Source organism: Simochromis diagramma, unplaced genomic scaffold (genome assembly GCF_900408965.1).
Source record: "Simochromis diagramma unplaced genomic scaffold, fSimDia1.1 OVJJ01000247.1, whole genome shotgun sequence".
NCBI classification, from domain to species: domain Eukaryota; kingdom Metazoa; phylum Chordata; class Actinopteri; order Cichliformes; family Cichlidae; genus Simochromis; species Simochromis diagramma.
In genome coordinates, this window is record NW_024386949.1 from 2,199,146 (window position 1) to 2,227,129 (window position 27,984).

At 41.1% G+C, this 27,984-nt stretch overlaps 1 protein-coding gene across 2 annotated transcripts in view; it reads right to left on the reverse strand.

Moving 5' to 3' along the window:
• Positions 1-245: 245 nt before the first annotated feature.
• LOC120737652 (zinc finger E-box-binding homeobox 1-like) overlaps positions 246-27,984 on the reverse strand; it is a 72,780-nt gene continuing 45,041 nt past the window's right edge. For both annotated transcript variants that reach the window (XM_040038473.1, XM_040038474.1), the window contains exons 2-8: positions 25,244-25,429; positions 12,403-12,555; positions 11,203-11,405; positions 10,696-10,822; positions 7,625-9,420; positions 5,235-5,412; positions 246-3,599 (exon numbers count right to left, since the gene is read on the reverse strand). In XM_040038473.1, coding sequence (XP_039894407.1) covers positions 2,893-3,599; positions 5,235-5,412; positions 7,625-9,420; positions 10,696-10,822; positions 11,203-11,405; positions 12,403-12,555; positions 25,244-25,429 — 3,350 coding nt within the window. In that variant the 3' untranslated portion in view covers positions 246-2,892. The remainder of the gene's footprint in view (positions 3,600-5,234; positions 5,413-7,624; positions 9,421-10,695; positions 10,823-11,202; positions 11,406-12,402; positions 12,556-25,243; positions 25,430-27,984) is intronic.

The window sequence follows — 27,984 nt, forward strand, 5'->3', positions numbered from 1 at the left end:
CATCATTATGAGGGAAGTCTCTCTTTTACTGTTCAGATCATCTCAGTAGCTGCTTGATAAACACACGACTTATATTCATATATTTATATAAATATTCATAGAAGTATTTGCACTTTGCATTTTTTTTCTTTTTTTGATATATTTATAGATGGAAAGACCTCCGGTGTTACTTGAAACCTTCTGAGGAAACGACCTTACAGAAAATTTCCATCAGATGACTAACAAAACAATCCAGTCAGTTTGAATTGCTGTCTTACATTTTATTGTGATGGGGAGTCATAGAAATGGAGCAAACCTAAAATAAAAACAATACAAAAAGACAGTGGATTTACAAAGGGTGCGGAGAGGACAAACAATATGCAGCCTTCAACAGTACAATGGAACAAGTTGGCACAGAACGGAAAACAGGGTGACGGGACGTTGGAAATTTGGCTTCAAAATAAAAATAAATTTAAAAAGGGGAGGAGTAACGTCTTCATAACAAGATCCTTCATTTAAACGGCGACGACTCATGCTTTTAAAAAGTTTTAGAATTCAGTAGCTTTATAACGACGCAAAGAGCGGATGCACATGTAACAGTTTCTATTTGTCACTTCATTCCTGTTTTTTTTTTCTTTTTCTTTTTAGCTTAAAACAGAAGTCAAGTTTACAGAATACATGTTTTATATTTTTAGGGTTTTTTTTCCTTTAATGTCTTTCTTTTTTTCATTTTTTGTTAAAACAAACTTCATTTCCCAGAACCACATTTTGGGATTTTTTTTTTTTTTGTTTGTCTCGAGATTATTTTTCATACTAAAATATATTATTGTATCAATTCAAACTACAGTAATGTACACTACAATGTGTAATAAATAACCATAAAAGAAAATATAAAAATAAGACACATAAATATAAAAAAGTCTTCTAAAAACTAAACAGGTATATTTTTTTTAATCTGTGAAAAGGGTTCTAATACTGCCATTGTTGACAAAAACATACAGAGGACATACTTTTAAAACAAAAAAAAGTAAAACAGATTAATACTATAAACACTGTCTGGTAAAACCAAAGCAAACTCTTCAACAGAGACCACATTCACTAACGCTTGTTACCTCAAGTGCGGGACAGCTTGCCACAATGAATTTGTTTCTTTTAATCGTCATCTGAAAATAATAAGTGCACAAGTGAGACTAACTTACTGAGTCTCTCTATCGTTGTTTTATACTTTAAACTTTTGTGGGTTTGGTCTGGTTTATCTCTTCCTGAGCCGACCTGGCGAGGCACATTACTGAGTTTGAGTGTTGAGGGGTTCTTAAAAATTTGGATTTATGCAGTTCGAAAGTTGGAAACTGATTATCTTACATTAGAAGGCATTTTAAAAACACTGCTCTAAACCTCAGACTTTGGACCTACAAGCTGCAGCCATTGGATACTGATGAGTTAGTAATTCATAACAAAAAAGTTTTAGTCAAGAGCAAATATGCAATTTTAAGTACCAGGAACAAAAGCAGAACTTTTAGACATGCCTGTAGATTTAATTTACTGATAGAAAAGTGCTAAACATTCTCTGGCTTTAACTTGTCTTTTTGAAAAAACAATCATTGTAAACTAAATAATTCTAGCTTTTAGTTTGGCAGATAAAATAAAACAAGACGTCACCCCCAAGTGGGCTATTTGGACAAGGGGTCTGTCTTTTTACAGACAAAACAGCCCAAATACTGTTTCTCAAGTGTCCTTCTTTGTTGCTGTGACAAATCTGCTGTTCTGTGCAAGTCAACAAACATTAGTCAACATGGCTCCTGTGTAAGTAACAGAGGGACATAATACTGGCTACATGTGTGAGGAAAAAAAATAATAACACTGTTCAATGGCACTTTTAACAGCACACAGGTCTTGCATAAGGCTGGAGGCATTGGGGTGGAGCAGGAAAAAAAGCCCCGATCCTTCACGTACAGTTTGACTTCATATATAAGCCGATAATACTGAAACACTCGCTGAGAACTAAAGTCAACCAAAATAAGGAGAAGCTTGGTAAGAACAGGCGCGTCTGTTTTGGATCCACAGCCGAGCCACGAGGTCGGAGTCTGCTTTTATGTCTTCACCTGGAGACTCCACCCGTTCGGGCAGTGCTGAGCAGCAAAACAAAGGCGCGCCATGCTGGCTTTGAGGTTGTGACTCTGCCTTCCCTGATAGGACAAATTTGGTTATGGCGTACAGAAGCCGCATTCTCATCCCGGACTCCCCATCCCACCCCCCAACCCTCCCCAAGAATACTTTGTTTTCCTTAAGGCTAACAGTCAAACTGAAATCAACAGTAATGCTAGCTAGCAAAGAGTAACACTAACACAAACAACATTTCGCTAGCTAGTGTACATATATAACACTGAAGGGCATACAATGCATGAGGCATGTATCCATAGGTAAACCAGGAATACTGTAGTGCAGAGGTTTTTGTTCGTAGAACTCAATAAAATACTGATTTTAGGAAACTTCATTGGCAATAAAAAGGTATAGAAATCTTTCTCATCTTTAAAGGTTAAAAGGTTTTCAAACAAGAACACGATTAGTTAACACTGATTGAATGAAAAGAAAAAACAAAGCAACCTGGGATGTCTCAGTAACAAGTCTAATGAGTTGATGGGTGAGTTCTACTTTAAAATCTGTACTTCTATAAACAATTTTAAACACTGATATTTCATTTTCACAAAGAAAAAGTCACGTTTTTTCTTTTTTTTCTATTTCTTTTTTTCTTTTTTCAAGTTCAGGCACACCTGGGTTTTTGTACACAGTAGTGGACCGTTAAGATCAGGCAACTGCCGTGACTTTCTTCTGATGGCAAGATGTGGTTTTTGTCTAAGATTACCCGACTTCAATGACCGACACACTCAAACTGTCCCGAGGAATTTTCTTCCTTCATTTGGTGTCTGTCACCGCTTCCTCTGTTGTTTCGGTGTTTCCTGTCCCGTCCCTGATGCTGCTGTCTGTATTGACTTCACAGTCTGCCGCTTTCTCCGCATCCACACTTGCTGATTCCTCCTTTTCTTCGGTTCTTTCCTCCATCTCGGCGTCCTCCACGTGGTCATCTCCCAGCTCCACTTCTACTACGTCACAGGCAAACTCCTCCTGCTCCTTCTCTTTTTCAGTCTCTTCTTCTTCTGCTGTCGCCTCTTCCTCTGCTAATTCCTCTCCCTCTTCCTCCTCATCATCGTCGTCAAAGTTACCCTCGTAGATCTCGCACTCGCCGTCGTCCACCTGCACCACCCGTATGTCGTCCATGCAGATGGCCTCGTCTTCCTCTTCCTCACTCTCCCTCTCGTCTGAGTCCATTTGGGAGGGCGGGGTCGTGGTCCGGCTGTCTGACTGCAGTCTGCCGCTTGGGCTGCCGAGCTCTGACTGATCCCTGGGTGGCCCCGAGCCGGAGCCCGAGTTTGGCCCGTCCTTCTTGCAATAGGAGTAACGGTGATTCATATGCTGGGAGTACGAGCCTGAGTGAGAGAAACGCTTCCCGCACTTGTCGCACTGGTAAGGTTTCTCACCGGAGTGCAGCCTCGAGTGTTCGATCAGGTGGTGTTTGTGTTTGAAAGCCTTCTTGCAGACGTTGCACTCGTGGGGTCGTTTTCCTGCAGATGAAACCAGAGCGAGTTAGAGAGGAACTGTGCTTCTTTGCCTGCATTAAGTGTAACAGAGTATAGAAAAAAATATTCAAAGCAAGTGTTCCTTATTTTGGTTTGATTTGTTTTATTATTATTTATTATTTTGTTGTTTCACTGCCTGTGGCACGCTTTTATACTTGTAATGAAATGCACTATATAAATAAACATGCCCTGCCATCAATCAAGCTTGCGTGTTCATTCAAATAAACATAAGCAGGTTTGAACAATTCAAATATTACATAAATATAATTAAAATGGCATAAATAAATGAATGCGTTTGTAACTATAATAATTAGGTGATACAGAACAGAGATTTGTTACCGTAGCTAAACATCTGTCTCTTTGTCAGCATGAATATAACAACAAAGATTTCACACAAGTTTGTTTGTCCACTTCACTGTCCTTGCACCAGCAGCAGTGCAGGCCTATCTGAGGTTTACACTGGACAGGTAAATAAGACTGCAGCCAAATCACAGGTCTCTTTAACACAAACCCAGATGCATTAAAGGTACTCTGCAGTGAGGGAAGCAGACAGCTGCTGGCAGCGGCTGTCACTGCCATCAATCTCCAGATGCACTACAGATAAAGATTAACATGCATGACTAAATCTAGTTAATTTACATGATGAACCTAAGGGCTCATGTTAATTATATGCATTGTACCTTTTAAATTAAAAACAGACAGAAACTGCTGCTTTATTTCCCAAACAACTGAATGTTTAACTTTAAGATTTACTAGTGCCAGTTCCAAAAATGTGATAATTTCTAGCATTTCTTCATTGGGAGCCATATTATACTAAATATCAGAGTTTGTTCAAGCAAAAACATTTTGGAAATACAACAAAACGCCTAAAGACAAAACAATTAACTATGAAAAAATAACCTGATACTTTACATTCCATTGGGAGAATTACAAATATATATATATATTTTTAATTTGCTCAAATCAGGGAATCAGAAGTTTAAATTGTTAACAAGCAAAAAAAGCTTGAGAGCCAATGTTTGTTTTAAGTATTCAGAACTCTCAGCACCTGGAAAAGTAATTGCTGACATACCCATACTCATTAAAACTTACACAAAATGATCAAAGCCACACATTATCAGAGGCTTTTATGAAACAGACTTTAAAGTGTCTTTATAGTATAGCATTTAATAGTTTTTAACATCCCCTGCCAAAAGAAAATCTCACTAACAAAGCTCATATGTTATAAGAGTACGGCCAATTTGAAGGATAAGGATGTTTTCTTTCTCTTTTCTTTCCTTTTTTTAAAGTGGATGTCAAGGCTGAACCAAAACACAGTAGTGCAGAGTAAAGATAACCGCTAACAGATTTGAATAAAACCACTGCCAATATGATGCTACCTGGAGCTACTAGGAAAATATCCTTTTTAATTCACCGCACGAGTTACGTGTCTATAAGCACTGATGACAACTGGGACATTTACAGGCCAGGTGTCCCATAAAAGTCTCAGAGTACCGCGTAGTTAACGAGGGATGATGTCACACGTAAAAACACAGCCTTCAAAAGTAGAACTCTTTTGAGAAGTAACAGAAATCCTGCTTAATAGACTAAAGCTGAAAAATTCACTTAAACAAGACGTACCTGTGTGTTCATATTTGTGCCTGAGCAGGGAGCTGCCCTTCTGGAAGACCTTGGAACAAAGATCACAGGGGTAGACGCCATTTTCTAGCCGCCGCTTCTTCATCGCCACGGCTGAATCTGAGTCGTTCTGCTCCTCCACTGTGGAAACACCCTCGGAGCTGCTCTCCAAACGCTTCTCCTGTTGTAAACAGAATTACAGTATGTCGGAGTCACATTATTTACTCTCCCATCCTACGCTTCAGGAAAGCTAGTTTCACCATAAATATTGTGTGACAGGTATGTGAAGAGCTCATTCTTTGACTGAGTTGTTCTTGAAAATGTTTTCCTGAGAGCCTGCAGTGAAGCTCTTCACTTTAGAGGTAGATAATTCTCCTAGTGTGAATACTCTGACTTACTGAGAATTAAGCAGCAACAATCATGGGTGGAAATGTGAAGCTAAGACCCGAGTGCAAACATAAAAAATCCTCTAGGTGACACTATAGGCTGGCTACAAAAGCAAGTCGATACCTTAAGACTCACATTTAAAATGCATGTTTACAGCCCTGCACATATAACAGCCTCGTATTTGAGCTCTTTGGATAGTTTTTCCCTTCATAAGAACTCGTCCCCCCTAACTCAATCATCTGGATAATCATTAAGGTTTAAAGATATAGATTAACTAATGCTGGATTAACTGAGCTGTCTCCCCTTTGCTAATTTAAGTCGATGGCTGCTTGGCCCTGAGCGTGGTTCTGTTGGAGATTTTTCCTCTTAAAAGGGAGTTTATCCCCTCCACTGTTGCCATGTGCTCACTCACAGGGGGTCGTTTGATTTTGGACATTTTCTGTCTATTATATTAGCGTCGTTACCTTACAAAATAAAGTGCCTTGAAGCGACTGCTGTTGTGATTTGGTGCTATATAAATAAAACTGAACTGAACTGGATAGTTCGACCCACATCTACTGATGAAATTCATGCTGCGGTGCACTGTCCAGATGGTTTCTATCAGCAGCTCCACAGACACGAGGTTTCATGTTTAAGTAAATTTGGTTTGAGGATATCGTATTACTCAAAGGCAGTTTGGGTGTTCTACAAAGTCATCACATGTAATGAGGACAGGATGTTATTGAAATGTTTATTGAGTTCACGGGGCTACTGCCATCGATTGAAACTGAGCTAATGGTATTGGTGAAGTAGATATGAACAGTTCAAGTTAATGGAATCAGAGAATTACCTAAAAACTAATGAGTCATTACTGGTAAAATAATGACTTCAGGTCATCGTAAGTGGCAACCGCAATGCTAACGATGTCTGGTACATTCTGACTCTGACTGGCTCCAGCTCAAGTAACTAATGTTTGTTGCCGTTTCTTATATAGCATATAATGGCTTCTTGCAGACTTTCATGACTGCTTTGTGGCTTGACTACCGATTCTCACTTTGACTGCTGAACTCAGCATGTCTCAGGCTTTTGGAATTTTCTATTTCTCTTGACGCACATTTCTTCAGTTTTTTTGTGTTGAAGGACTGACACTAACAGGATGCTTTTTATTTTGGGTTAACGCTGGTACTTTCCACAGCAAAATGCACCTAAAGGTAGCATGTTAGTCTTTCCAGTAATCTATAGATGCTTAATTTGTAAGTAGTTTGTTTCAGTGTAAAAGGAAACAACCCTCACTCCCTGCAAAGAAACTTGATTAAAAAAAGAAATAGTCATTGCAATAATCAATTCTGGACTGGTCAAAAGTGAGAATTTTCTCCTTTTTTAAAATTTCCAGTTAAAGGGGAAAAGTTTTAGTTACATAAAACAAATAGTGCAGTGTCAAGTTAGGCTCTGGGAAAGTCGTATAGAAATTTTGAAGAACTAACTAACCAATAAAAACTGCAAGCTGCAACAACAAGGTTTTTATACCTCTTCCACTTCAGTGTTTTTGGGGTTTTTTGTAATTAAGACTTATGTATAGTCGACTCTCCGGGCACTGAATTTGTCTCGGTACAAATAGACACATACTCTTTGCTTCAGTACTTCAAAGTAGGCGTGCATGACAAGCATTCACTTTAGGGAATCAAACAGAGCTCTAATTAGAAACTTCTTGCTAACTTTTTTTACATATAACTTGGTTATCACTCGCCGCAATGATCAGCTTCCCATTTATTCTGATGTTGGATGACAGACTACACAAGCAGCTATGTCTCGCTCTCAAAGTACTTTCATAATGTGACTTGAAAAGTTTCAGTTCTTTCTCAGTTATTCAGCACAAGCAAATTAATTCAAATCCATTCATTTGAGTTGCTAGTTCCTGGTGACTGGTGATCACACAGTGATCAAATAAAAGATATAAAACCTTTATAATAAGAAAAAATAATCACATTGTATAAATAAAAAAGAAGTAACTGTTTTGCATTACTAACCTTATGACCATTGAGAACAACAGTCTTTGCTCCACTGGCGTTGCCAGCTGTAGTGGCGTAGGTATATGTGAGCTGGGGGATGAGGATGGTGCGCTTCGTGGTGGTGTTGAGGCAGCCCTGACCAGCGATGGCAACTAAGGTAGGAAGCTGTGCGGCAGTGACGATGTTAACAGGTCTTCCGGTCTGAGGTGTGGTCACATAGATGGTTCGACCCTCGAGCTCCTCCTTCCTTAAGCAGGTCAGGTTCAGAGGCTGTTCTTGCTGCTTGGCGGGAGGTGTAGTCATTTTGTTTTCCGATTCTGTTGCGATCTGTTTAGGAAGAGAGAGGTCCAGAGGTTCCGCCTGGGAGTCAGAAGCTTCCGGGTCTTCTGGCTCACTTTTAACGATGACAAGGTCCTCGTTGTTGAGTGATTCAGAGTCTGATGGGGAGGCGCTGCGAGAGTCTGACGAGGCTTTGTTGGATACCTCCTTGATTGTATTGTCTTCTTCTTCCTTTTCATTCTGATTCACAGTGACCTCCGAGCTGGAATTTGTGGCTTCAGTGTCTTTAGAAACTGCGGTTGCATCATTGTGGCGCTTGCTCACACTTTTCCCCGAGTTCATCTTCATAAACCACTTTCTAACCACATCCACTGGGATACTGACAGACTCTGAGATCTTTGTCAGCTCCTCATCACTGGGATTGGCGTTGGAGGCAAAGTATGTCTTAAGAAGTGAGAGGAGATCGACGACAGGCGGCTCCTCCAGGGTCACCCCTGCCTCGTTTAGCAAGGCGGCGAAAGACGGGTCCAAAGCAGCAGAGTCGACGGCCTCTCCGTTGGCTGCTTTGCGATGCTGGAGGAGATGCAGCGCCTCCAGATTGTCAGGACAGTCATCGCAAAGTAAACATGTACTGGTGCTGTTGGGCTTTGGCTTCTGAGCTGCTTCTGAAGTTTTATCGGTTGCCTTTTCTGTCTGCGTGGATGCCTCCTTCTCCACATCTGCGATGGGGACTGTTTCCGGTTCTTTCTTGATAATCGTAAGGTCGGCCGCCTCTTGGGTTTGGGGTTTAGTTGTTGTGGTTGGAGTGGGAGCTGCAGCGGCCACAGTCGTGATAGTGGGAGGCAGAGTAGGGTTATTTTTGACAACAAGCGGTGTAGGCTGGGCGGTGGCAGTTGTGGCAGCAGCAGGGCTAATGCTGTAGTTGATGATGATCTTCGTGGTACCGTCGTGATCCACGAAGGCAGGAAGGCTGATGATCTGTTGCTGCGGCTGCTGGACCACAATTCCCTGCTTCCCCTGCGTCACCACCCCATTGGCTGAACCCAGCACCTGCCTGAGCACATTTCCATCCATCGCCACCTTGAGCACATTCTGCAAGTCATTAAGATTGATACTGATGGGCGACATCAGACCTACTGTTGGAACAACCATAGCCACACCCTGAGGCAGGGTTGCAGCTGGGACCACAGTCGGCTGTGCTGTTCCTCCGTTCACCACGCCGTTACTGCCGGCTGAAGTTGCCGGTGCCGCCGTCACAGGCTTGCACTCAATTTCCACAGGTTCTGATTTGATCTGGGTGACAGGCAGCTGCTCCTGGAGGGGTTTGCTTTCAGTCTTGTCTTTAAGAACCACACGAGCTGGAGCGATCACAACAGGTCTCGTCTGTGCAGGGGCTGGGGGGGACTTAATCGATGTTCGAGCAACACCGTTGGGGGGCGTAGCACCCACACACTTTTTGCTACTGATGTGGGAGCTGTAGGAGCCTGAGTGGGAGAACCGCTTCTTGCAGTTTGAGCATTCGTATGGTTTCTCACCTAAAAGTATCAGAGAGCGGGAGAGAAATGACAAAACTTTCAAAGAGAAGATTCGAAACATGAAAAACCAAAAACAATTCAAATTTTTTAGTAACTTATTTTGAAATGTGTTGGGGTGTGATACTGAGCCCAACTTACAGAATTGACAAATTGATTCATTACAGCAGAAAAACAGAGTTTGGTCACTCCGGCCATAAAACCATTTAAAAATACTTGTTATATGTAAAGGGTATTAACTTCCTTCTTTAAGGAAAGCAGGGCATTTAAACTTCCTTTGGTATGGCAACTGGAGTGGACACCCATTACCAATCTGTAGCAAAAGATGATGCAGTAGGTCAGTGCAACCTTCATTTAACTAGATCAATTCATCAAAACACACTCCTATGTTCCCTTTTGAAGAAACAGGGTTGGGGTAAAAAAAAGCGTTTAAACAGCAGCACAGATCCAAAAAAGCTTTAAAGCCCCCGACTGATAAAACAAGCACTTTTATGAGACTTTATTAAAAAAAATGTACTGATCAACATATTTGGACAAACTGCATTAGTATGTCTACAGCAGGGATGCCAAACTCATCGAGGCCCACACACAGCCCACTCTGATCTTAAGTGGGCCGGACGAGTGAAACGTCACTTTCTGTCAATGTAAAGACGTTTAACTACACATGTAACCCCTGAGATATCTTAATATAAGATAAAGAAGTGCAATTTTAACACCACTTCTCTGTTTTTCTACACAATGAAATTCACTGCCCAGGCTGTCCTGTATTTATAAAAAATAAAGATTTGGTTGATTGATGAAAATGGTCTTTTTTTTAAACTAAATTTTTCTGTAATTTAACTGTTTAACTCTTACTTAAATATTTTCTTTGTAGTATATATGGCTGTGGGGGAACTTTATCAGCAGGGAAAGCTGTAAAACTTGTTTGTCCTCCTACATGTTTTCCAAAGCCGTCCAGCAGCCCATTCTGAGCCAATTCTGGCATCCAGGCCTTATGTTATTGACATAGCTTACCAAGTGCACTAAGGAAATGCTCTATATTAACCAGCTTTAATGGAACACCTGAAATCTGGTGTCCATTAACATACACAGTGCCAATTAAATACACGAACGAAAAAAACAACCTAAAATTTTCAGTCGGTTAATGTGTACATTTAATGAAAATTATTAGTCAGTTGTAAATGCAGTAATTGCAGACAAATGTTCGATGATTAGAGGCCTGCAGTTTGGAACAGCTACACAGGTTGTAGCAGACTGTGCATGTGTGCAGCAGCTCACCGCTGTGAATGCGCAGGTGCTCCTTCAGGTGGTGTTTGTATTTGAAGGCCTTGGAACACTCGGTACACTTGAACTTGCGAGTTCCACCTGTTCCTACCGATCCTCCTGTTGACTGCGAAACGTGACGCTGAGTCAGAAAAGAAGAATGTCGCCATTATTTTTCTGTGTCGTTCAGTTCTTTTAATATCAGATGAATATTTCATAGGAATTCTGTGTGAAAGCTTTAACATTTTTGAAAACTGTAGCTCGAAGGTTTGAAAGGAGCACTGGGGACGTGTTTTTGCTTACATAACAGACCGAATCTCATGCATAATAAATCAAAGTGCACAAAATTTTAAAACCGAAAAAGAAATATCAGTGAATTAAAGTTGAACAACATGACAAAATGTTCATCCTAGTGATCCTGAGGCAGAGATTTGAGTCTGGGTAACAGTTTCACGTATCAGACCTGATTTCGCTCTTAGTTTGGCGCATTGCGTCTTCGGTTCTCATGCTAAGAGGTGTTACCTGCTCTCTGGAGCCCCTGTGGTGGCTCATGTGCCTCTCCAGCTGCGAGCGATAGGTAAAGGTGTAGCTGCAGTGCGAGCAGCTGTAGTTATCCTCACTGGTCTCGTGGCGATACTTGATGTGTTCCTTCAGTGAGGCGTTGCGTTTGTAGCCCCGGGAGCAGTAGGGGCAAGTGTGCAACTGGGAAAAAGAATCAGGTGTTCCTGTGGTGGAAGCAAAAGGGAAACGTGGATGATAGATGATGCTTCATTTTTTTTTTCTTACACTTCATATGAAGAGCATGTCGGACAGTCTAACAGCTCCTCCTCCTCCTACACCTTTCTGATGTTGGTTAGCTCATTTCCTTAACTTTGCTCTCCAGCATCCACAACTCTCCATACAGTAACTAGCCAGCTGGATGGAGGGAAAAAGTGACATTCCTGTGCATCTACCTCTGGTTTTCCCAAACATTTTTTGTGTTAAGTCCAACACATAAGCTAAATATTTTGGATATAAACAACATAGTTTCCCCACTCTCTGTATGAAGGCCTGAGAATAACCTGCTCTTCATAAAACCTCTCTAGACTGTATAAGTTTTACTATTGTCTTTGCCCTTAAATCTTCCTTAAAGCTATAACAAGCCAGCTACTGTTATTATTTCAGCATTTATGCCTTTCTCGTGCTCCAGAACATTCAGAGCTTCCTCCAAGTAAGTAATGTTCTTTGACCTGTGCTATCTCAACTTTATCCTCAACTTCACCAGCTGCTAGTGGAGCACTCAACACTTGAGTTTAGTGGTTATACTTTGGAGTTTGAACCTTAGTGTCTCAACTGTAAATGGCAGATTTGTGTGACAATATCTCACTTTTCTGATTGTATCTTTTATTATAACCTCAGAGGTCCATTATCAAGAAAATGTGTTCGGAGATCTTCAGTGTTTGAAATAAAAGCTCTGAAAATACAGCCGTTTGTTATCCACCCCAACAACTAGTTTACCTGTCAGCTTTTCAAACAATTCACAATCCCACTTATTTACTGCTCACTTCTGAGGTGAGTACTAAGCTGAGTATAGCATGCTATGAACTCCAGAATGCTGAGCAGGAAGAAGCTGGAAATTTGTAGTGCTTGACATCAAAGAATTTGAAATTTCGACACAGCAATAGTAATACCTGAACATCTGCATCATGACATTCAGTATAATATGTGATGTTGGCGTGTTACCGTTTTCATCGGCTCCTCCCGTCTCTGTCGGACTCTGCTCGTCCTCGGGGGCTTCAGGATAGATGATGGCTGTGTCTCCCTGCTGGAGAATCTCCTCCACTAGAGCATCCTTCTCCACCTCCTCTTCTTCCTCTGATGCACATTCCTCCTTCACTAAAAACACAAATGCACAAAGGTTAGTGTTGCTGTACACGAAGAACCCAATTATCCACCACGGACAGCACTACAGATACAGACAGACTGAATGACTTTGTGTTTAAATCATTTTAAACGACTTATTTTCTCTGTGAGGAATCCCTTCTATGAGCTAATGCTTGAAGTACCACCAGTAGAGGGCGCCATATAACTTGTAAATGATTTGATAACGGGCTCATCACTTGAGCTATCCCGTTGTGCACTTTGTATTCTCAAAAAACATTTGTTGGGCAATTTAAAAATGGCATAGCTGCCGAACATTATTCTTAAAGAAACCTGGACTAGTTCTGCTAACAATGTTCAGAGATCCCTAAAATCAGAAGATTCTGAATTTGGGAAGTTGTAGCTACAATGCTGTGGAAAACTATGGAGCAGCTTGTTTTAGCAGCAGTAACTTGAAGGGATCATTTATTGTATGACTTTATCAGTCTCTCTCGTCATTGTGCAGGAATTTGGGCCCACTCTTTTTTACAACATTCCTTCAGTTCATTGAGGTTTGTGGGCATTTGTTTATGCACAGGTCTCATAAGTTCCTGCTACATCATTCAGGTTGAGTTTTGAGTCCCTTGATTCTTTTCTTTTTCAGCCATTACGATGTAGTGTACATAAGATCATCCTGTTGCATGACCCAGTTTCATCCAAGCTTTAGCTGCTGGACAGAGCTCACATTTGGCTCGAGAATTCTTTGGTACACAGAGTTGACTCAATGACTGCTGGGGCTGAAGTCCCGTGGCTGTAAAACCACACTAAATGATCACCACTGTGTTTGACAGTTGGTATGAGATGTTTGTGCTGATATGCTGTGTTTGACTTTCATCAATGTGGCACTGTACATTCAGGCCAAATATCTCCATCTTGGGCTTGTATATCCAAAGGACACTGTTCCAGGAGTGGTCTGTTCATATGCAACTTTGCAAACGTAAACGAGAAGGGGATGGCTTTCTCTTGGCAAACCTCCAAAAAAACCCATACACATTCATGTTTCTCTAACCGTGCAGTCAAGAACTTTGCAGACCTCAGTTAGCATGGTAAATGTCAATGTCTGCGACATAGCTCTTGGGCTTTTTGCTGTTTATTTGCATCTTGACATTGGCATGAATTTGCTTCAGACCAGCAAACTGCTAAAACATCTGCTTGTATCCAAAGCGGTCACACTTGCTGATGATCCGTTAATCAAAAGCATTTGATTAGAAGCACTTGATAGCTTCTTACCCTCCTAATTAATATAGAAGCAGTAAGGACATAATTAGAAAGCTCTGACGTGAGTATGCAGACCAGTGAAAAACTGAGCCACGCGACTGTAATGCTGACCAAACATACAGCATGAACCTCTGTAAATGTTATCATATTTAAATATTGGAAAAATAAACTAAACACACTTGAAGTAATTAGAATTAACACTCTACTACAAAGTCCCAGCACATACTGTTCGCTAAGATGAAATAAAATCAAACCTTATTATACTGAACTTTTAAAAATTAATTTGGAGCCAAATATTAGACAGACCAAACCGTACTGTGATGCTGTACTGTCATGTTACTTAGGACAATATTAAAAACAGAAACCCGTGCTTCCTACATACCTGCTAATATTCATACATCTTCAATCATCTATAGCTACAGCCAGCTTATGTGGCTGCAGCAGCTGAACTGTTAGCGATGTTTGAGTTCACTTGGAACAGCTGGTTTGCTGCACAGACACAGACAGTATGTTTCCCTGCAACCATAATGAGCCTTACAAAGAATAATTACAGCCCTGGGCGTGATTCAAACGTGGCACTTCAGAGGGAAATGAGTCAGGGACGTAACAGTGGCACCACACTGACAGTCTGTCCTCTACCCAAACACTCCCTCTCATTAAACCAAACACACTCCTCTATTCAAATTAACCTTAAGTAGCCGACATGGAACAAAACAGACAGCAATGAATATGCTCAGGCAAACTTGGCATCTACAAGTGCTTCAAAAAAGCACTGCGTGCAATTTCATATCAAATGCATTTTGAAAAGATGGTGACCTGAATGCAAGTAATAATTTGCTGTTACCTGTTACTTCAAATGTTTGCAGAGCACCATCAAAGAAATGGCAAAGAAGGCCAAGCCACTTAATTGAAGAAATCAGTTTAGGATCAAAGGCTTCCTCATTCCTATTTTTTTTTGCCTTTTTTTTCCTAAATATGCGAAGACTGTGACGCATTTTCCAACACTCGTCTTATTTTTTCCATCCACGATCATTCACAGCATACAGTTAAACTAGACAGCCATGCAGATAACACTTCAGACTGCAGAAGAAACAGAGTAACACTGCACCGCCTGTTTATAACACAAGGTCCCCGTTAAGTAATTGAAGTCTCAACACCAATCTGAGATAATGCTGATGGCATGATTTATTTTTCCACTAACCCCCAGCCCCATCTGAGTGTACTTGTAACAAGTACACTAAACTCCTCTGTAAAACTGGTAGAGTGGTGAAAGTGAGTCTAATGTTAAGGCATGCATAATAAGCAGATTATCTACTCATTTAAATAGCCAGTTGTTTGATTCCTGACTTCTACAGTCAGCATGTGGAATAACTTTAGGCAAGATACAAATGCATGAATGTGTGTGGCTGAATATTCCTTTGAGCAGTGCACTGATAAATGGATGCATAGTATATACCGTACAGTATACAGTGATTTTCTTTATTTTAGAGCTCAGTCAGGGTTTTATTCTTGATTTTTTTGCAGTTACAGCATTTTTTTTGTGCATATTGCTCTAAGCAGGATTTCATCCCTCTGAGACAAAGACTCTTGCCGCTCTTCCCTTGATCAGATCGGATGCTGTGCTAAGTGCAAATATCATAACAAGTGTAGAAGAGGAACTTAGGCAGAGCGCTTACTTCACTTTCTGAGTATAAAAACACTGATAAGAGAAAGCAGTGAGGTGAAACTGTGACCAGTGTTGTCATGGTGCTCAAGTATTTTAAATGCAGGCAGAATCAGCAGGAAAGGCCACGCCTCTTCCTGCTGAGCCGTGTCAGGGACAGGTGCAGCTGCGTGTGTGTGTAGTCAGCAGGATCTGCAATCACAGAACCAGTCATAAAAAGAAAAAGAAAGGAGGGGTCTATGCTGAACTGTGTGTGTGTACGCCTTTATAAAGAATAGGCGGGCCCAGGCCGAGCCCTGTTAAGCCTCATATTAAACACACAGATCTTTACTTCCCATGATCTCATCCAAAAGCTTTCCAAATCTCTTTTCCCCCTCTGAGACTCGCTCATCTACCCTTCAAGCTTCCTTCCCCACCTCTCTTTGCTCATTCCTTTCTCTTATAGCCTCTTATATCGTCATTTTCTCCTTATCTTAGTCCTTCCTTCAGTTTATTTATGTAGCTCACTAACATGTACAGCATTCAGCATCGTCTGTCTTTAAACTCTTCAATGAAAAAAGGGAAAAACTTCACTCCTCGAAAAAAAAGAAACCTCAACTAAAAGGAAAACATGAAAAAGACTTCAAGAAGAGCAGAGGAGTCCCTTAAATCCGTTCTAGAATATGCCCTCACTAAGCAAGCTAAAAACACATTTTGGCCCCCTGGCATTTGAAAGCTGAGCTCTTTGAAAACAGTCTCCATTTAGGAAAGTGCAGGGATGAATGTGAAAATGCTGACCTTGACTGACTACAGACCTTTGTGTCAGTAAAATCAAGGACACAGGTCGACTCTGACTCTGATTTTAAACATAAATACTTCTAGTTACACAATGCAGCTCCATTAAGCCATTTCCATGATGATTTTGGGGGCTTTTACTATAATACTGTGTCAAGGTTGACTGCAACAGCTGACGAGTTCCTGCCGGATTAATGTGTCGTATTCATCAGATGCAATGCACAGTTTTCTAATTGTTCAACTATTAAACAGTCAAAAGCGTCACAGCTTCCATAAACGACTTGTGCATCGTTCTTATGCATGTAAGCATCTGTCCACCTACCGCAAAGGCAACAAGTCTGATAACATATGTGGCAGAATCTTATTTCCGATCATTTGATGAACAAATATATCTCGCGATGCTGAACCCCTATTCGTGGCGGTAGTTAACAAAATGCAGTGTAGTGTTGGGTACTTTCATTTGGCTCTGGCTGAAACCGTTTTGCAGAGGTTACCAAAAATAAAGACCCCGCTAAAGAGTAAGCGAACAACAGTTTGGAAAATGGCAGGTTTAGCAAGCTGAGACTACATATTTACTGAGTCATTATTTAGAGAACTTTACAGCCACAATAAGATTATTTCCAAGTGTCCCTAAGCTGCAGAAAGTTGCAGGTCTTAAAGATTTAATTGAGAAAGGATGTCACTTTCTGTTAAACGACTACTTGATTAACAGACACATGTTTACGGATTAAAAAGGTTTAAGCTGCAATACTATTCTTTGTTCGTTTGCCATTCAAAAGAGAAGAAACAAACATGTTCTATTTTCAGCTCACTACACTTGGCTGCATTGCTGTCATGTTTTCTTTTTAAATTAGCTTCCTCCTCTCCCTTTCTGTCTTTGTCTCTTCCTCTTCCTTCTCTTCAACCACGTTACCAACTGCTTGTTTCCTCAACCTCTCCCCTCCCCACAATTTCTTTAATCTAACTTCATCTCCCTCCCTCCTTCACTTACTTTATTTCCCTCCATCACCCCTTCGTTCCAATCCCCCCCTCACTTGATACACCTCTCTGCATATTTTCCCACCACACTCTACAATTACTCTTAATGCCTCACAAAAAACATACATGCTGTAATGACAACCAGGACCCTGCAACACACACATGTGGAATATCAGAATGGAATGAAAACAGGAAATCATGTGGTTCGCACACACGCAAACACACACATACACTTGCATACTTACACCAGCCGAGTTATTCACAGGCACATGCACTCTCTGCACACAGCACTCGTATACCTTGCCAGAACCTGTCACTGTGAGTCCGTGGTGAATTTATAAGGCAGGATGGATTGGAGCTGCAGTGCGGCCTAGACTGCAGGGGGAGTAGCGCACACTAATCTCTCACCAGAGGACCAATTCAACACCAGCTGCTCTCCGTTCTTTCTCCTTTCGCCTCAGACGGGGAGGAAAGAAAGGACTCAAAGTCAGACTATCCAAAAATATCATGCAAAGCCTTTGAAGGGTTCCCACCGTGGCCTTACAGCGCTGCAACATTTCATGACTTTTCCATGACTTCCCTCCAACACCGTCAGAGCTCCTCTGCACACACTAAATATGTAACTCCTTCCTGGTTTGTTAATGTTTTTCTAAAGGAGTGAACGGGCTGCTTTCTATCGCAGGTGCAGTTGAAAAATAACAAGTACTGCCGTGAAAGCACGAGTCAATTCAATTCGTTATATTATACATTTATATCAAGACCCCAAAGAACATACTACTATTACTACTATCACCACCTCTGCTGATGCTTTCCTTGTTTAAACTGTCAAGGTTTTGCAAACTGAGCATTTTTAAGATGTAAAATGTAATTGTTAATGGCACATTTATTCTATTTAAAAACTCTTCTTACTGTGAAGTCAAGAGAATTAGTGCATAACTACATATACAAGTTCACCATCCTACCTTATTACAACAAAAAGGCACCTGACAGGACCGGTCAAAGGTGAAAAAAACAGAACATTCAGTCAATAAATAAAGTCTCTCTCTGCTCAGCGCTGCATATTTTTCTCACATTGCAATCTTTAATCAAAGTGTTTATCTAAAGCTATGAAAAAAGTTCGATTTTATTAAGAAAAGTGTACAAATCTAGGTATTTAAAAAAAAGTCGCTTTAGCTAACCAAACACACCTTTTTATTAGCAGAAATTAATAAATAAATTCAATCACTCTGATTGGCTGCCCTTTTCAAACAGAAGCTTTGAATACAAAGGTGCGTGCTGCTTCTGTGCTCACAGTCAAAGCTGGTGATCATGAAAAAAAATGTTTTTTTAAAAAGAAAGAAACACAAATGTGTATGCCTGGAAATTTTAAAGTCAGGCCCAGTGCTAACAGTATCACATGTATTTCCATCATTATTCTCTGTAAAGACTTCTAAAATACCAATCAAACCCTGCACTACTGTGAATATTTGATGCAGACCTGTTTAAATAAATATACAAGCTGCAGGTCAGGAGGTAGAGTGGGCTGTCTGAGTATATGTGTGACAGTTAGATAGACAGTGAACATTCAGCCCTGTATAAACGTGACTTGTAGTAGTATTTGAGTGGAAAACTGCTGTATAAGAACAGTCCAAACCTACTAAACTTTGCTATGTAGTCTGGGTGTACAATCATATGTACTATTCTGATGTCAGGCTAATAAGTGAATGTATTATTTCACCTGACGTGCTAGTTTATTGTGAGAATAAGGCTTAGAAGTTTTAGCTTGTCCCAAAAAGTTGAGGTTTACTGAACAACAACATGCGTAGGAAAACCTCCATGGATAATTAATAATATCCAAAGTCAGAGCACCACCTATCACTCCAAACACTGCGGGGAGGCTTTCCTACAATATCTGTAGTTGGATACTCAGCCGAAGAAGAAGGGAAACAAAAGCAAGTGAAAGCAAGACGAAAGCCTGGCAGAAAAATACAAAGAAAGGAGAAGGGATCAGTGACTGCAGAAAAGTAGTGAGTACAGAGGAGAAAGGATAGAGCTGAGAGAAAGAGGGAGAGAAATAAAGCATGGTGTGAGCAGCACTCATGAGCACTGCTCACACCATGTAAGGCTTTATTCAGGAACAATGAAACAAGCCTTGAGAGCAATATCTCTGAGTGTCACATTCTCGCCGTCTCCATGGTTTTAGTATTTCCTGCTTGGCTGTAACTAACTGCTGTCGAGATGAAGGCAGATGCTTGCGTAGGCTGAGCTGTTTGAGAGGAATCGAGGATTAAAAGGGCATTGAGAATCGGCGTAAACACAAGCCAATCAACTTCGGCTGTTGAATGCAGAGTTGGTTCTGCTTCTGCTCGTTAAAGCTTGTGACACTTTTGCTGTTTTGTTTGGATCCCGAGGTGTGTTTTTGAAAGTGTGCGAGCACGGGTAAGCGCTGATCCTGCAAACTTACTTACTTCGGGGTATCTGGAGGTTTAAAGAGTTTTAAAGAGCTTTACCATGCTGCCTGAACGTGGAGTGGAAACCAATTAAAAAAAATAAAATAAACACAAAGTCTCTAGAAAGTCTATTTCTGTCTGCGCTTCCTGCAGCTGGTGAAACTTCAGAACTTCGGAGTAGGAAGAAGGACGGCAGGAAGTTGATGGATGAGCAACTTTAGGTCCAAAACTGTTGACTGCATCAGATGTGAATCATCATGATATGACTAAACCTGTTCCGCGGTTCCCAGCGGACGTGCAGCGCACAAAAACCCTGTCTGCAAAGGGAAACAACAAGCAGTTCAGCTGACTCAACTCCACACAGTCACACACCATGTCAGCAGTGTTAATGAGGGAACTCATTAAGCTGTTATTCCACTAATATATAAACCAAATCTCTTGTTTTTATGTTGTTTGAATTATAGAAATAGCACCGTAGAACTGAAGCGATAAGCTGAATTTATAATATTCAATCAATTATTCATTTATGTAAATGAGCACAATATTTAAATTAGAATGAAGTGATTATATAATTTGGTCTTTCCTAATTAATATTAATGCAGCAAAGGGTCAACTGCAAGAGCCTACAGACAGAGCCTGTTAAAGTCTGACATGGGGAACGTGGCGTTGTTGCCTGCACACATTTGCTATGCATCTGCAAGCCACTTAGCAACCCACCACCATCGCAACTCTTCTTTTTATGCTGTATCTGACATGGTTAATGTCTGTTGTCACTAGTGTCATATCCTCTGTACTGTGTGGGTCTTGCTGATCTCTCCTTGCCTCATGCTGTCCTCGTATGCATGTGGAAGGAACAGATTCATACTTCAAAATATAATTAAGAAATAAAATTCTTCTTCCTTTACTCCAGCAGTCCTGACTGAAAGGTGTGACACATCAGCAGGAAGAACACTGAGATCCTGACTGTCTATTTAGCTTAAGCTAAATGTTGTCACTGACAAATTTAAGGCTACGTTCACACTGCAGGTCTTAATGCTCAAATCCGATTTTTTTGTCTGCTTGTTCACACTACAAATAAAATGTGACAGCAAACGCGCTCTAGTGTGAACCCTCAAAGCGGCCCGCATGCGCAAAAGAAGACGTCACACACAACGCGCTCTGTTTCGACCCAGAACAAACAGTATTGTTTGACTGATGGCCTTAATATAAAGACTTGTTTCGGACTTTACGTTTCCCAATTTTGCTTTAAGTTATAAAGTTATTTTGTTATTTACAAATGGCCTAATAATGATCCTTATTGCTGTTTTAGAGAAGAGCAGTGCTTCAAAGGATAGTTGGAAATTTCTGTCAGAATCTGCCGATTATACAGTACAAATAAAACGTTCACGTTTCTCCAACGTTGTCTTCCCAACAGTTTCACTGGATGACCAGGAAGCGTTCGCGATGTCTTCTCCGGCGCTGATAATTGCCGTCTGTCAGTGACGTAAAAGACGGATTTAATGCGACATGACCATTCAAACAGCAGTCATTTTCTGAAACATCAGATATGTATCAGATTCAGTACCACATACCAAAGTGATATTTGAAAATATCGGATTTGTACTGTTCAAACTGTCATACCATGATCGGGTATGGGTCGCATAGGGTCAAAAAGGTTGGATTTGATGCGCTTTCGCCTGCAGTGTGAACGTAGCCTAATATGTGAACGTCACTAATATTTTGAGCCACCTTGAAACATGTTATTAGTATTTTAGCACTCTGCAGCATATCTGTTAACAACTCTTTTCCCCTCCAGTGGGCGGGGCTTTCACTTACACTATGTCTAGTGTTTATCTAATTTATAGACACACAGTGATGACAAGAAAGGATATTAAAAAAAATGCTCTTTTTTTACATTTTAATGTACATTTTGTCACCAGAAAGAAATTCAAGATGTTTCTGGCATGTCACCCGTCAGTGAGCACTTATTGTTTGGAGAACAGATAAGCAGTCAGACACCAGTCAGAGGAGAAAGATGACAAGGAATGATGATGAAGCTTGTCTCTGTGTTTTATCAAAGAAGAATAGAGAGGGAGAAATTCGATTCAGAGGGAGGAGAGAGTGGATGTGTTGGTGGATGTGTGTGTGTGTCATAGTTAGATTAGCCTTTAGGATGTGGTGTCATACAGGCTGACCTACAAGTGCGAGACAGAAAGAGCAGAACATCTGGCTGTGGCGGGCGAACGGGCGTTCCCCGAGGCTTGGAGGAGGATGAACTAATCCGATCAAAGAGAGAGATGAGATGTACAGACAAACAGTCTTATACAACTGGGCTCTATCAGCAATATGGCTGTCTTTCTACATGTCACACTGCAAGATGGTGCTAATAAAATCTTGGGAGTACAACCTCAATATCGGAACAGATCAGATTGTGTGATGGATACCTAGTGGACACAGGCTCTGTGATTTAAAAAGGAAGGACAAATGCATTCAGATCTGCAACACAGGCTCTCATGCTGATTGGTTAGCGTGTACATGTGGGTTGTATACCGTCAGAAACAATGGTACCATAAAAATCCACCTTTGTCCGTAAAGGTAAAATGCAACCGAATGTATCTCTCCAAGGCTAATTACAAAACTGCAAGGTGTAACATTTAAGATCTCTGCATGCAGTTACAGGTGCATATTTGCACCATTTCTATTTGATTTCAAGGTGCAGTCCAAGGAGACAGTCTGTTTTCAAGCAAAAAATACACGAATCTGCTCAGATTTCAAGATTTGATCGCTTAAGCTAAATAAAGCTTTAAATACACACTGACAGAATTTATTTTGCATCTGTCAAAATGAGATGGCACAAAGGTTAGTAAGTAAGGATCTTCTTTGTTAGTACTACTAGAAAATGGTTGAAAATGTGCCAGTACAGCTCCCTGTTTGTGCTGATGCTATTCTTGTAGGAATTGGAGACGATGTGTGGCTTGTAACAATCAGCAACACTTGGTCCCGGTGTGCCTGTGCTCCATATAACACTTTTTTAGAGCTCAGTTGCTGTTCTGAGGGGTATTCTATGAACAAAGCTCAACACAACCAGGTTTTCTTTCCCTTTGCTGGATTAAAAAACTTGAAACCCCAGTTGGAGATAATGGGTATGACGGTGGTGGTTATTAACGTCCTTTTCTAAACCGGACTTTCTGCCTCAGGCTCTGTGCGTGCTCACATAAAACGGGGCATTTCACAGGTCATATGATCCTTCTGCAAAAAAATATCCCCGAGTGCCACCAACTCCAATCAGAGACATTATCAGATCTATAAAGAAAATAAAAAACAGAAACAGAAAAACCCAACACAGTTCCAAACAACACAAGAGAATAATGCTGCAGGAAATTGTAATCTTGTGATTGAATGCACAGAGCGGTAAAGTTTATATTTTATATAGTTGCTTGCTGCTTTGAACTTCTGTTAGTTAATTACATTAAGATCCATACAAACACACATCACACTCCAGTCCAGTCGCTTTTCTTTCCAAGCTCCCTAGATTATTTTGGACAGTTAACCTGAAATTCTCACAACTCACTAGATGGGCCGTTAGACCTAAAAACCCTTGTAGGGTTTACACTATGCGGCATGCCGTGTGTAAAGCAGCATATGGAAATGGTTACCACTTATCTGTATTATACGTAACAAGTTAATAAGTGAAAATGTTAAAACGCAAAGGGTCAATCTTACAGAAGGTAAGGTAAGGTTACAGAAAAATGTAGGAATAAGATGTTGCTTTAAGTATTACTGGCACTGACAAAAATGTTCAAGCACAGAAGATGCAGCATAAACGGCATGTAAAGAACCGCCCTTAGGCAGAGCATTGTATTATTAAAAGGAATCTTTGCCAGTTAGGGAGTAGATGGGATTTATTAAAGTTTGCTGGATGTGAGAACTGGAGATTATAGAGAGAAACCTCTGCAAGACTGCCGGCTAGATTAAGGATTAATGAGGGCGTTACAGAAACATGTCTATTCCTCAGACGAGCTTACTTCTCCTCCTTATTTATATATCTCTTTCCTCATTTGCATCCTCTCTCTCGCTGCTATAAATTCTTGGTTTCTGGTTACTCTTTACTACTCTTTACTTCTCTTCTGATCTGAAAAAGACACACCACACTGAGCTGTGATCGTGTTCGGCTGACTCATGCCTCCAGATCTTACTCCCACCAGCACCGCATGCAGGTTGCTTGGTTCCTGTGTTCATGTGTGTGCCCCCTTCAGATCACTTAATTCAATAAAAGCACTACGTATGTGCTTAAGTTAGTACAGTTCTTCTCCACAATGATCCACAACAAAGTCAGTGAACATAACGCTAATGCTGCTCGGATTTGGATTTACTTGCTAACAGTTGGGTGGGTAATCTCCCCACCTGCGCTAATATACAGTATCTCCTGAAACACAGAAGCCAACACTTGATTACATAAATATGAGTACTGAGCGGACCCGTTGCTGTATCAATGCACCTTTTAAGCTTCACTTACAACAGCAATAAGGACAAATTACACATGCCAGCCCTAAGGACATTTTTGTGAAAAATACTGGCTGTTACCCTCCAGTGTGATAATTGACTTCAAAGCATTTGGGGTCAAGATTTGTTGATTCAATTCTGCAGAAAGGCTGCATGAATTACAGAGAATTATACTGAAACCACCATGAACTACTCTTACCAAGATACAGCTGAGTAAACGTCTAACGTATTTCCCGTGAAGTGCTACACATCTGTGTGGAAACGGCTTGTATAAGCCCGTGGGTGTAGCGAGCATCTCCTGGATGAGATGCTAAGAAAGCGCAAGCATGCCCAGGAAACTGTCCCAGATTAAAAGATAATAAGATCAGTCTTAAAGGCCTAGTCTTAAGATATATAAATATAAACAGAGAAATTATGAGAGAAAGAAATGCCAATCAGAGAGTGAACTGAAAAAAATGCAGTGACCAATGAAATAAAAGGTTTTTTAATGTATTATCTAAATTGGCTAATCAGAGATTTTTGAAGATGGCTGCTAAGTGGCAAGATTGGCTCCTAGAAACACTTTGGACCTGGTACCTGTGTTTAATCTCACCTACATACTAATAGTTTGTTTACTCTAGTCCGAATCAGTTTATAACTTTTTTCCAGCTTTTCCCCATCATTTGGCTTCTAAAACCCAAATAAACTCTAAGCAAACAAAAATGCGTCACTGCAAACCACGTGAGAATGTTCAGTGCTCACTGGCCAGATGTGTCTGGGGTCAGAGCAACAAAAGTAAACAGTAATAAGGTGGAGAACTTATATTAATTTTAGAGCTATTTTAGCCCGTACAGATATATAATACCTTTCTGCATCGCAAAAAACAAAGCATACAAAGCTGCAGGAAGTTTTTTACCTTAAACTTGCGACGTACATGTGGTAGCTGGTTCAGATCACATTCACATTATTAAAGAACCGCTACACCTACATCCTCCGCCACATCCTCCAAAAGGTCTCGATGCAGTTGTTTTGGTCCGCACCCGAGTTTGATTCAAAGAAACTAAACACCGCAGGTGTGAAAACACCCTGAAAAGCACCTGTTGCTGTGCTAAACACACATTCCTCATGGCTCGTGCCTCACCTCCATTCCAGGACCCGTTGTGGGGTAATACTGTTACGGTGGCGTCATGGTCATGGCTGTCCAGCGATGTGGTTCCATCAGCATCTGTAACCTCAGGCTCCTGCAGGCTGTCCTCCTCCACAATGTGTAGCTTGTCCTCGTCATCGGAGTCTGAGCTGGCCTCCAAGCCATTGTTGAAGTTTGTCACTGCAAGGAAAAAAAAAAAAAGATTTAGTGTTTTGAAATGATCTAACCACTTGATAACCACATAAACAACTCGTTCTCAACCCCAGCACTGAAAGGCCAGCACCCTGTTGCTGTAATCAGTGTTTGATTCACATGTGGTGAACAGAATAAAGGCAATTAACTTCAGTGTGATTAGCATCTGAGCTGCATGGGGAAAAAGCCTCTATGTGCCCCCTTAATGTCTCCCATTCGTACATTTCACATCATAAAAGAGTGTAACAAAACAGAAAGTTGAAATGTATGTGTTGCAAAAATACATAACAGGCCATGCTGACATTAAATCATCTACTTCATTTGTACTGCAAGCACCTGTGATCCTGTATATACATAATGCTGGGCTTACACTGCGATTTTTGGCCCATTTTGAGCCGATTTTTGAGTCGTGCGACCGTTTTGGCGATCGGCCCGATTTTGGCCTTCATCGTGCATCGTGTAGTATACGTGGGGTAACGAGAATCGATTAATACCTCACAACCAGCTCCCGATCATCAATCGCTTGGTCGCAAGGATTTCAAACCCTCGCGACCGTCGTGAGGCTGTCAGCGCAGCTTCTCACACTGCGCACGCGCAAACACAAATGTCCGCGAAAAAGACGGAGTAGCACGGCAGTGCAGCGTGTGACCTGGACACAAGCGATGGAGGCACAACTTGTAGAACTATGGCAAGCTCATCCGAGCCTTTTCCATGTGGCCTCACAAAATTATCACGACCACAACAACCGTGAAAATAGTTGGATCTACACTGCTGCCTGATCAATGTTATAACCTTCATGTTATGGACGCACAGTGTGAGCACTCAGGTCGCATCAGAGCATCGGGCCGTATAGTGTGAGACCCTGCATCGTGACCTACCAACTTCTAACCCCTGCGAGTCAATTGTGCAGTTTGAGCAGAAGCTGGCTAACGCGACTGAAAAAAATCGCACAGTGTAAGCCCAGCTTAAACCTGCTATCCAGGAAAAGCATCACTCCCTGATATGAAACCCTGACTCTGCCTCTGAAGAATATGCTGTATTTTCTTGTCTGTTCACTCTTTTGTTTTTAGCATTTATTGAATTAGACACAGGGGAGGGAACAAGGGGGACTCGCATGCAGGAAACTGTCTGAGGCAAAATCAAACCCTGGCCCCTGCAGCCTCTCCGCCTCAGTGTATGTGGGTCACCTGCTCAACCAGGTAAGCTATAGCAGCACCTGACTTGTTTTTCCAGGAAAGCACTGACTGTAATATTTTGACCTTCAAGTTAAGCCTGTAAAATCTGTGAAACGCATTCATAAGTGAAATGACTGTGTGTGTGTGAGTGTGTGTGTGTATATGTGGACGGGTATTAACATCTTTGTGGGGACCAAAAATTGGAAGTTTACTATATTCGTGGGGACCGACAGGCCTCGTGAGGACCAAAATCCCGGTCCCCACAAGTTTGAAGGCATTTTTGAGGCTCAAAATGCGGTTTTAGTTACAATTAGGTTGTGGTTAGGTTTAGGTTTAGGGTTAGGCATTCATTTTTGATGATTAGGGTTAGGGTAAGCGGCTAGGGAAAGCATTATGTCAATGAGATGTCCCCACACTGCTAACATAAAACACAATAAAATGTCAATGCCCACTGAATACAGAAAGAAATCCATTATTTTGAACATGTTTGTATTAAATGTGACAAAACAAATGTATCTTATTTGAGCCACAAATGTTGGTTTTAGTGCCTTCTCTCTGTGAACACTTCAAAAACCTTTTTAATAGACTATATTATCATATCTTAATCTTTAAATCCTGAAATCTGATCCTCAAAATCGTTGCTGCCCTAAAACCTGCATCAACAAAAATAAACCATTGACTTTATGCACGTGCAATTTTCACCTCCAAATACGAGGAGACGATATTAAAAAAGGACAAATGGCAGCCGAGGGTAAAAATAATCACTTGTTTACCAGCCTCTGAAAGCAAATCTATTTCACACTGCGCTGCAGTCAGTGAGTTTGTCTGTAGGATACGACTTCTTAATGGAAGCTCGGTGTGAAAAATGGACCAACTGGACCGATCTGAATGAACTTAAGAGCGAGAAGTGTGCGGGGGGGATTTAGCACAAAGCTGTAGATGCTCGAGACACGGATGCATACAAGTAAGTGATGATGAGCAAAATATGCTGCAGTGGCTTTTTAACTGTCAGCATGAAAACACAAACGAGCGCGAGCGAGCACACGAGAGTGTGTATATAAGTGAATAAAACTGCGTGTAAGTGTGTGCGCTCCACAGGGAAGATGTACGTCTCTGCAGAGGTGCTGAAGACGCCTAATGAGGAGAAGAGCTCGGGCTGTTTGTTCACAGGTGACAGGTGCACACACACACACATAAAAAATGCACGCACGTCTTCAACCACAAGACAAGCTCTACATGTATAGTTCAGGTTGTGCCGTTACCTCATACCTCTTTGCATGCAAACACTGCACACCAGATCACACACACCTACTGAAACCCACCTACATTTAGCCTATGACACCTACTGAGCTCACACACTTTATTTAA